The sequence below is a fragment of the Siphateles boraxobius genome, unplaced genomic scaffold (genome assembly GCF_051911475.1).
Source record: "Siphateles boraxobius isolate OS27281-9 unplaced genomic scaffold, OSU_SipBor_1 73, whole genome shotgun sequence".
NCBI classification, from domain to species: Eukaryota; Metazoa; Chordata; class Actinopteri; order Cypriniformes; family Leuciscidae; genus Siphateles; species Siphateles boraxobius.
The window spans coordinates 1670674-1682255 of record NW_027509201.1 but is presented as its reverse complement, the minus strand read 5'-3'; the positions used below and the strand labels follow the sequence as shown (position 1 = coordinate 1682255).

Sequence of the window (11582 nt, the reverse complement as noted above, 5' to 3'; positions counted from 1 at the left end):
ATTTGTCCTTCTGTGTTCTAAAGACAGGCATTTTTTAGGCATATTAAAACAGCACCATGTAACTTTTCCTCTGCGGTCGCCCTACAGGTTGGAAGTGGAATTGTCCATTACCGCTGTCGTAAATAATAAATAATAAGCCTACCGCAGCCGACTGTCGCACGCGCACGCACATGCTCTCTGTTTATCCAGCACCGGCTTTGGAATCAACAATGGCCAGACAAGGTAGAGTATGATGCATGATTTTATGAAAGTACGATGTATTGCGACAAAACAAACGAGCAAGTGTAGCAATTGTAACGCTTGCCCTAAAGGCAAGTCAAATTAGTAGTTTTCTTATGTCTCATTAGAACTACAGAAAATCGACCCAATCTGGCAATCTTACATAGCGTGGATATATCAGATAAAGGACCGCAAAGCTGTGGCATAAGTGCATTTCAGCATGTCACGACTTGATGAACCACTGAAACGATTTTGGAAACATTATTTTAAGGTAAAAAATCTTCCTTAGCGCTGCTTTAAGGCACACTTTTCCATATTTGAGGATAAATTAAACATCTGGAAGCCTGACAGTGTTGTCAACTCAAATATTCATTTATTTTCCTGTTTAATGGGAAATGTAGATACAGGAAGTACACGTCTCTAAAAGAGGAATGGTTGGCGCCTAATGACCTCTTTATGGATTTGAAGATGTCGAAGAGCATTTAAGGCCTGACGAGTGTTCATAGGAGCGTCATCTCGTCTTCATTCAGTCTTCGTGACTCTCACACTCCCTTCCTCCAGTGCGCTTGCTCCGAATCAATAATGCAGGCGTCGATCCATTATGAGATGTGTTTGAGAGAAAGATGCTCCTTCACATGCATGTATTTAACACGTGTGAACACATTGAAAGAATAGAGCACTTGAATGAGATGAAAATGACTTGAGAAATATATTGTCAGTAGTTTATCAGTTCCTCTTTTACTTCACGCACTCTTGTACAGCAGACACAATTTCATCAAAGATTGTGTCTCTGTTTTCCTTTGTTACCTGTGGGAGGAAAAACAGACAGCAGAACTTAACTGGAATTTTACATTTTCTGAAGAAAATGAGAACGGAAGAGATGAGCAATGGTGAAATGAGTGAAAATAAAGGCTGAATTGTTTGTGAAACATCCATTGCAGATTGTTCAGCTCAAGTTTCTGTGATTTTTCCAAGTTGTTTGTGATTAATAAGACTTTTTAAACAGAATTTCATAGAGTTTGCAAGTTCATAAAGAGCATGTTCTAGTGGATCAATAACTAGTAAACCCTATATCTCGTGATATAGATTAAATTTTTAAGATTCATTACAGACTGTTCACACTTTGGCAATAAAAAAAGCGATTAATACATAAATTCTTACATTTAGCCCCTTTAAATACTTATTTCTCAAAACACTTTCAACATAAAGTTACAAAGAATATTGAATAAATAAACAAGTAATTGTGGAATGCATAGAATTTGGTGAACAATGCAAGTTTGAATTCTGTGGAGCTTCTGTTGATGTGGGCGCAGATTCCATACAGGCCAAACAATAAGCAATGTAAAGTTATCAAGCTTCATATCAGCACACAACACATGTAAACCTTCACTGGTTCACAGCGTATGTTTCCACACGCCTGGATTCATCACATGCTGGTCTAGACGCACTGGACAGTGACTCATGCTCAAATGTAGCCACGCTTCCATTTCCCTTTTTGTGTAGGCCAGCATGCATAATATCTCTTCTGGGGAAGTTTGTGCATGGCACTTTTGATGAAAATAAACGAATAGATTTATCCATTTAATTTGTGAAACAAATTACAATTTCATTTATGTATGACTGGCAAATATGCATCATATTAAAGGTACACTATATAACTTTTTTGTTCAAATTTAAACAAGTCAATACATCATCAATCCTTCTACCAAAATGTGTTTTTGCCTGACTCTGATTCACTATGATAAGCCTATATTTTAGCACTGTCGGGATGGTTTTCGCGGGAAATTGCGTACATGCATCACTCAGCCGTGAGCGTCTCGACATATCCCTAAATAGAGTTGCTCCGGCTGCTTTGACGCGTGTCGGAGTGGCAGAGGTTAGTTGAGTTTGTGTGTATGTGAGTGCGTATGTGTGTGTGTGTTTGTCTGTCTGGTGTGGGGTGGCAGAGGCGAGTTGTGTGTGTGTGTCTGGTGTGGGGGTGTCAGAGGCTAGTTGTGTGTGTGTGCGCGCGTGTGTGTGTGTCTGGTGTCGGAGTGGCAGAGGCTAGTTGAGTGTGTGTGTGTGTGTGTGTGTGGTGTGGGGGTGGCAGAGGCTAGTTGTGTGTGTCTGTGTATGTGTGTGCGTATGTCTGTGTATGTGTGTGTATGGTGTGGGAGTGGCAGAAGTTAGTTGAGTGTGTGTGACTGGTGTGGGAGTTGCAGAGGTTGGTTGAGTGCGTGTGTGTGTCTGGTGTGGGAGTGGCAGAGGTTGGTTGAGTGTGTGTGTGTGTGTGTGTCTGGTGTGGGAATGGCAGAGGTTATTTGTTACAACGAGCGACAAAAGTTTGACATGGAGCAGCGAAGTCTCCGGGGAATCACGCGTTTAAAACAAACGCAGACCAGAGGAGAGTCTGCTGGCAAAAACAGAAAACGACAGAGCTCGTAATAAAACAAGAATCAACATTAGTGTGGCTTTTTGGAGGTGGCGAGAACTGAGGGATTTGAAATGTTGTAAAAGTGACGCAGAGATGATGGTGTTTTTATTACTCAACAGGGCTGTTTTTCCCAAAAGCATCGTAAGCCTAAGTTGATCGTAGAGACCACTGGTGGCCATTGTTCTATGATCAACTTAGCCGAAGCACAACCAAAACAAAGTTCTTCTGCAAAATGCATGCAGTTTTGTTGTTTAACTGCTAGAGGACCATAAGTTACATCGTGTATTTGTTTGTTTAAGACCGTGTAATCAAAATGGATGAACATTTTCTATGCATGTCAAATACATAAATCCTTAATTTAGGTCTAAATATTTGTATGACTGTATTATAAGGTCATATAAATTCTTTGAAGTATAAAAAGGACAAGAACAAACTCAATATTTTCCATCTGCAGTATCTCTCTACAGTAGGTTTGAGTGTTGCATGTGAATGAAAGGTGCCAAGGATGTTTGCATGGAAAATTCCAGTGATCCAAATCACATTTTTACCATAAATATCTTGACGTCCTGTCTGCTGCGCACTTCCTCCACCAGCGCGAGATGTTTTCCTTTAGGAACAGGGATGGTGCCCAGGACTGAACAGCTGGAGGCGTCCAGAGTCTGTCTCACCGCACGGATAAACGCTTGGCTGAACAGCTCCATCTTTCCGATCTCATCGATGACAAACACATTCTTGCTTCCCACACACATCTGTTTGATAAGGACACTGGATAATGAAACTCAAATCTAAACATGTTTAACAAACTTCTTTTAGTAATAACTCTTATGTTGTTCCAAACCCGTATGATCTTCTTACTTTTATGGAACACAAAAACAGACTGTGACCTGTGGCTCCCAAGCTCCAAAAAATTTAATATGTTCATAAAATTAATTTATTATTGTGTGATGATGTTCCCCTCCTCCACAATAAAAAATTAAATGTCATTCACCATTTCACAATTACATCTTCAAGTTCGTATTAATATGCATCGATGCATTTGGCATCGTTGACATGCAAGAATTATTATTTTAGTCATACGATTTCTGGTATTGATAACTGCTGGTTGTACTTCTATTGCAACAGGGTTATTATAATTAACTAAAACTATACTATTTTCGTTACTTGAAATAAAATAGAAGTTAAAAGGACAGTTCACCCAAAAATCTTTAATACTGACATTAATTATTCACCCTCATGTCATTCCAAACCTGTAAGACTTTCATTAATCTTCAAACACAAATGAAGATATTTTTGACACTGACGCTTCAAAAGTTCATAAAGAGATCGTAAAACTAATCCATATAAATTGAGTGGTTCAGTCCAAATTTTCTGAAGAGACATGATCACTTTATATGATGAACAGATTGAATTTAGGATTTTATTCACATGTAAAGATTCAACAACTTTTAGTTAGAGATCAAAAAGATCTTCATTTGTGTTCCGATGATGAACGAAAGTCTTACAGGTTTGGAACGACATGAGGGAGAATAATTAATGACACAATTTTCATTTTTGAGCGAAATGTCCTTTTAATGACACTAAAATAACATTAAAGTTCACTCAAAGGTTTCAGGTCTCGTACACGGCGCATCCTACGCTAACTAGCAGAGATGATGAACATGAAGGCTCTGGCTCCAGACAAACTAAATGTGTCAGTCAGGAATGCATGACTATGAAATATGTGTGTGTATGATGGTAGCATAGTGGTGAAGATAAGGAAGTTCAAAAATGACTGAGTGCCGCAAAATTTCCAGTGAATAAGAACTTAAAGGGGTCATGATATGAGAAATCAAATTTGCCTTGATGTGTTGACATATAAGAGGACTTTGCACCATTAATACATCCTGCCAGTTTCATAGCTTAAAACATCCTCATTATAAACAAACCATTTATTTAAAGGTGCAATGTGTAAAATGTATGAGTATCTATTGTCAGAAATCTATTATAATATACATAACTTTGTTATTGAGTGGTGTATAAAGACCTTACAAAATGAACCGTTATCCGTTTAGAATGAGCCATTTCTATCTACATACACCGCGGGTCACCATACATGTCAAGTCGCCATTTTGCGCCGCCATGTTTCTACAGTAGCCCTAAATGGACAAACTTCTCTACAGAGCATGTTTCATCATTCTGTTGTTTTTGCTGCTTCTTCGTTGGTGTTTTTAGAGGAAACTTGCACAGTCACTATGTTGAATACGCACCAAATGGAGGATCACACGTATCATTTTGCACAATCATTTTGTTTTCTGCTGGATGGGTAAGTTAGTCCAACTTTAGCACTTTCTGTGGTACAGAAACAGTGACAATGGTACACCCTCTTGGCTTACACTTCCCATGTTATCTGTTATTTTTTCTTTGCAAAGAAACCTCGTTGCTTGACTGGCTACTCTCTGCTGTCTGACTGACTCCCACTGACACACATACCCCTTTTCCACCAAAGCGTTTTGAGAGCCGGTTCGGAGCCGGTGCCTGCGCGCGAACCAGTTCCTTGTGTTTCGACAGCCAAAGAACCGGTTCTCGGCCAGGAAAACTGGTTCCAAAGCGGCACCAACTCTTTGCTGGACTAGAACCAGAGAACCGTTCTTTTACCACGTCATGCTTACGTCGGGGGCTGGGGGCGGGTTTAGATGTGTCCTTAACATCTTTTCTGACCGCAAAGCCAGGAGAAACATTTGCAGAAACACGATGTAGTCCGCCATTGTAATTGTTATGCTTGAAGTTGGCGCAAGCGTTTCTAGCTTTTTTTTAATTTTTTTTATTGAAAACATTATGTAAGCAAAGAAGAAAACAGTCACAAAATAGAACAAATAAACGGAGAGAAAAAAAAGACAAGACAGGTGTACATAACTAATCAGAAAAGATTACATATCAAAGGAAAAGATTAAAAGACTTACATATTTCAATTGTTTTTAAAGCCTTCTTGGTTCACGAGTTAGAGATAATCCCAAAGTAATGTTGTACTTGCAAGCGTTTCTAGCTGAGACTTAAAGCGACGTACACAGTGACGTAACGACGTCGTTCGCTGGGCGCTCTAGAAGTGGAAAAACAAACAGGTTCTGAGGAGGTTCGCAAGTTGAACCAACTCCGAACCAACTTTGAACCAGCACCAGTTCCGAACCCGTTCTTTTTTGGTGGAAAAGGGGTAACAGTCTCTTAAAGGGACAGTTCACCCAATAATGAAAATTCTGTCATTAATTATTCTCCCTCCTGTCGTTCCAAACCCATAACACTTTTGTTCATCTTTGGAACAGAAAATGAAGATCTTTTTGATGAAATCTGAGAGTTTTCTTTCCTTCCATTGACAGCTACGCAACTACAACTTTGACACTTCAAACTAGAGCCCGACCGATATATCGGCGGGCCGATATTATCGGCCGATTTTAGGCATTTTCCTAACTATCGGTATCGGCATTTATAATGGCCGATAAATGAATATTTTAAAAAATGCGGGTACGGTGATTCATGTAAGGGTGGCGCTGCCAATAAAGCACCTAAAAGCTGTCACAAGAACTGGCAAAAATAATGATTATGAATACAACAAATATAGCAAGGAGACATTTTAATTGTTTATTAATAAACAAGTGTTTTCAGTCAGTGTCAGCCAAAGATGAAGTTGACGATGCTGACTCGCGATCTTCAGTGAGCGCGCGCCAGAGAGAAATGCACATTTCATACGATTACATGAGTCTGTCTGTCTTTCGTTTTGAATTGTTCTGTTTAAAAGTAGACATTTCAATATAGATATATTTCAATTCTCAGGTCTATACGCTGAGTTTCGGTTCATGAGACGAGCTCCAGTTCACCCGCAGGCGCCTCCGTGTCGAGATTAGGCCTATCTATCGTCTGCTAAATTTACTTCTTATAAATTAAATCCAGGCAAATGGCTGATGAAACATTGATTAAAATTAAGATACAATTAATACAAAACGAAATTCACTTTGAAACGAAAGGTTTTGTGCTTTCTGTTTGATGTCTATGTGAAAGTTTCAAAGCATTAGTGCCGCTTTCAGAGCGCTCACGTCCGTAGTGCTGAACTGTCGCGTCTGTAACATTGTTTTTTCCTCATAAATGCAAAGATGAAAAATAAAATAAAATAAAATAAAATGAATATTTTATGTAGCCTATGGAGACTGAGAGCCAACCCTTCTTCATCCGGTGGGTATTTAGCCTACTTGTGATTTGCGCAGTGTAATTCACAGAATTGATTTCTCTGCTACAAGCCTCTGTCACGTATTGTGTGAGCTTGTGACTATTGCAAGCGCGCAGCTGAGAAGTCCTGATTATATTGTCTGCTATATTTAGGCCTTCTTCTTATTTATTAAGGCAATTGGTTGATGAAACATTGATTAAAATGCGTGGCGCGAGCGATCTCCGACAGTAAACTGATTCTGCTTTGTCTAGGGTAAACAGCTGTTGCGACGCGAGCAGTAACGGCCGCGTCCGGTGTAGACACCGTGTTAAAGCTCATTCTGCCTGATAACGCTACGTTACAACATCAAGCAATATTCCAAAAATGTATATAATTATAACACTTTATATAGGGCCATTTTGCATCAGGAGTAGCCTAGTTTCACGTTTAGTACATTTTGCTTACTAATTATTTAAAATAGTATAAAAGTACTGTACATATGTAATTAAAAACGTTTTCATTATGATATTATTCATTTTACTTTAGTAAAAAGATCTGAGTTCTTCCTCCACTGGTAGAGATTAGAGGAATTAAGAGTAAAAATAGAAGATAATAAGGTTTTGTCAGTGACACTTTTTATATATTTATTGATTATGACTAAATTAAAAGACAAAGTCGTCGTTAGTGAAGATTATGCAACAGTATTTAGAATATAATATAATATAATATAACATGCAATGCAAACTAGTTTGGTTACAGCTCAGCTGTATAATTCTCATTCTATCATTCCCCCTGCCTCCATTACATATCTGTGTCACACAAGTGTTTGATTACCACATTTGAGTGATCATTGCAAAACGTGTTTATAAAATATATTTATTCTGTTTATAGCTACTGTGTAAAGTACCCATCAAAAGTTTGTACACACCAATAGGAAAGTGTCCAAACTTTTGACTGGTATACTGTACTATAATACACATAAATAATATTGCTACTGTATTATAATATACACATAAATAATATCGGCCGATATATCGGTATCGGGCTTTTTTACTTCCTAATATCGGTATCGGTATCGGCATCGGCCCCCAAAAATCCATATCGGTCGGGCTCTACTTCAAACGTTCATAAAGAGATCGTAAAACAAATCCATATGAATTGAGTGGTTTAGATCAAATTTTCTGAAGAGACTCGATCACTTTATATGATGAACAGATTTAAATTTGAGCTTTTCCTAATTTTTTTAAATATTTTTGTATATCAAACATCAATTGAGATAAGAAAATCCATTATATTATTAGTATGCATTAACTGTAGGTTGTTTATATCATCCATCTATACATACGTTTCTGAAAAGAGGGAGTGCAAGACTCTCAAACGACTGAAGATCGACCACGTACTGTCCGACCCTGTATTCACGTCCACCTGCGGCGGATTCAGTGCTGGGATCAAACAGAGAGTGTGTTAATGGATGACAACAGCACTAAAAGCATCTGATTGATGGAGAGACGATACCTGAGTCTGGACAGACGTCCTCGATCACCTGTGAGCGTGACCACATCAAAGCCCACTCTCCTGCCTCTCTCTCGGACCTCCTCTGTGAAGAAACCACTGACTGAGACCCCGGCGGAGACCACAGACTCACACACACTCTTCACCAGAGTCGTCTTACCCACACCTGTAGAGAAAAACACTTCATTGTGGGGTAATTTGCTCTCACCTTGAATGGCTTTATTTGGTGATAATGACGCCTGACTAGGGGTGTAACGATAGATACCCTCACGTTTCGATACATATTACGATACTGAACTCACGATATGATATTATTGCGCTACTCCAAGACATATGGTGAAAGGTTAACAAAAAATGAACTGTTGATTAAAATGTTGAATTTTATATTATATTGTGTGTGTAAATGAATAGGCTTGGACTTGGTGCTGGAAACCCAATGCACAGAACAATAGAGACACCAGAATAAACATATTCATGATTATGATTATGAAGCTGAAAATAGAATTATTTTAGACGAATACAGGTGAAACTCGAAAAATTAGAATATCGTGCAAAAGTTATAATTTTGATGATTATGGCTTACAGCTTATGAAAACCCCAAATTCAAAATCTCAGAAAATTAGAATATTACAGGAAATCAATAATAAAAAAAAAGATTTTAAATACAGAAATGTTGGCCCTCTGAAAAGTATAATCATGCATAGGCTGTATATAGTTATATATACTAAATATATTAGTTTCACCGTTTAATTTGAATTACTGAAATACATGAACTGTTGCACGTTATTCTAATTTTTCTAGTTTCACCTGTATGCTTGCACTCTGTCACTGAGTAGATATATTTAAAATAATGTAGGCCACTTTTTACTGGTAACATAAGACATTTGGCTTTATCAGAACCCACAAATATTCCCCTATTACATTATATTTAACATTATATAGTAGTTTAACATACTTGGACGATCGATTCTTTTTTTTCTCACACAGTAATTTTTATTTTGGGTGAACTATCCACGATACATATGATTGAGTTTTTGTATTGTGATATATTGTGACACGATATATTGTTACACCCCTACGTCTGACTGTAAATTACAGAGCTCCTAAAGGTATATGGTGAAGGAAAAAAAAGAAGAGGAGAAATTAGCAATGCTTTTGCGTTCTCTCCTTTCACCCACCAGAAAACTTTGCATTCACTTGCAATGAACACAAAGGTTTTGCGAGGAAACACAAAGTTTTTTAGGGTATGCAAAACATCTGCGAGACAATGCAAAAGCATTGACGACTTATTTTTTCTCCCATCTAATATTTTTCTCCACCACCCTCTGTCCCCTTAGGGGCTCTGTAGTAAATTATCTTTCTGCAAGGCTATTGAATAGACAAATTAATACATGCACATATTAATTGATTGAAGAAATGCTGATTTGAAATTATTTTATGTAAGAAGGAAAATGCTGTGAAGTGATATTCTAGACCAATAATGTATGAAATTTGTTGCTTGGGTAAATGATCAGAATACTGTATCATTATAATTAACTGTGATTTGATTTAAGTATCTAGACGTATTATTTATTTATTTATGAATACTGTGTCTTAATGACTAGTGTAATTAATGTACTTAATGATGAAGTACAAATGTTTATTAAAAGACAACAAAGAGGATCTTTTAAAACTGCAGTCTGTAGTTTTTCCTCTTTGTCGCCATCTCTGTTCGAAATCTGCAATTGCAGTTATTCGTGGAATTATCTTCTTTACGTGGGTTGTGCCGCGGCTCGGCACAGCGGATGAACACAATGCTTTGAGGAGAATGTGCGGCTGTCAGTCGCCGCCGGTGTGGATACTGGCATTCAGAATCACAGATTATACTTTTTGGAAGTACAGTATGACCAACATAATAATTTTCACCGGAAAATGTAATCTGAACAATAACATCCACTTTAGTTCTGACCAACTAAGGGGGAAAAGCATTGCAGTAAATCACGCTGATTAAATCTAACGATCGTTTATCATATCACGTCAAACCGTGCAAATTATACTTTGTTCTCAAATTGTACATATTAACAACATCAGCATTGCCTGACATTTAATGCCCTTCCGATATTTATCCTTGTTTTCGCATGGTCCGGTTGCAGTCTCTTTTTTTCTGTAGCCACTCTGAAGTCTTTTGCATTTTACAACGAGGAATCTCCAGTCGTCACTGCTGGTGATTGTCGTTTAAACCTTTCTGGATCCGCCATCAAATTGATAAGTTTAATTATATCAAGTGCTGTGAGAAAAGGCTATAAATCTCCAACATCCTCCCACTCAATATAGCCCACTAGCCGAGACTCCTTCTTTATGTGTACAGATGCTCGAATTCCCCGCGGAAATCCACCAGTACCACTGGAATTATTATTATTATTAACATTATTACAAGCTTACCATTTTGAATCGAGCTAAGGCAAGCAGAGAGTTTTGAACACTGGCTAGTTATGTACTTGCCCAAACATTTATTTTTGGATAATTTTTAACCCCAAAAAGTTATGGACTGCAGCTTTAAGCACTCTCTCTCTCTCTCTCTCTCTCTCTCTCTCTCTCTCTTTCTCTCGTACTCTCTCTCTCTCTCTGATTTACTCGACATTCAGTCTCGAACTGTAACACATATGAAATTAATTATCATATGCCACCACCTGATATCATTACTGTACAGTGGTAAATCTTTCAAAGCTCAAAGGGCTGTTGTTGATGTGTCAAGTTTGTACTGTTAATGTGTTTAGTTTATTATTATACAATTAATAGTTTATTATTAATATTTAACAACATGCAAAACGAGTCCTTAAAGCACGTCGTCTATACTTTCAATGAATATTATATTCGCGTTTTTTCACATTTCCATGGCAAGCAGAACAAGATGCACGGCTTTTTTTGTGTTAACTTCTTAAATGTATGATGCATTTTACCGGGAACGCCAGTCAGGAACACATGCTTCATCATTCACAGATGATTCTTGCTGCTTTAGTTCAGGTTCAGGTCAGGATCCCACACATTTCTTTTACTCTCTATGGAGCCCACACACACACTTATTACTTCCGGGAGCATAATTATGACGCAGACGCAGAGGAGTCACCCGCTCGAGCGACTCGAGTAAGTTTATAAATAAGGAATAATGTGTCTTGTGAAAGTTAACTGTGCAAGAATTTATTCCTTCTCCTCGAGGAACATTAAATCATCTGCTTTTTTGTGACAAAAAAAGACTTAAGATTTATTTTACTCTGAACGTATAAG

The 11582-nt window shown here is 37.8% G+C and overlaps 1 protein-coding gene across 1 annotated transcript; it reads right to left on the bottom strand.

Annotated features, from left to right (window-relative positions):
- Nucleotides 1–570: 570 nt before the first annotated feature.
- Nucleotides 571–11407, bottom strand: ntpcr (nucleoside-triphosphatase, cancer-related). Its single transcript, XM_077217513.1, has 5 exons — nucleotides 11258–11407; nucleotides 8322–8484; nucleotides 8152–8248; nucleotides 3181–3381; nucleotides 571–1026 (listed from the first exon to the last, which is right to left on the bottom strand). The coding sequence occupies exons 1-5, from the start codon at nucleotides 11289–11291 to the stop codon at nucleotides 958–960; spliced, it is 564 nt and encodes a 187-aa protein (XP_077073628.1). The 5' UTR covers nucleotides 11292–11407; the 3' UTR covers nucleotides 571–957.
- Nucleotides 11408–11582: the final 175 nt, after the last annotated feature.

Bases quoted from the DNA above. Each gene is read 5' to 3' on its own strand.
- ntpcr (XM_077217513.1), bottom strand. From the start codon at position 11,291: ATGATGAAGCATGTGTTCCTGACTGGCGTTCCCG. The intron at 8,249-8,321 runs GTATCGTCTCTC...GTTTGATCCCAG, and splicing joins GGACGTCTGTCCAGACTCAG to CACTGAATCCGCCGCAGGTG. The intron at 3,382-8,151 runs GTATGTATAGAT...CTTATCAAACAG, and splicing joins CACTCCCTCTTTTCAGAAAC to ATGTGTGTGGGAAGCAAGAA.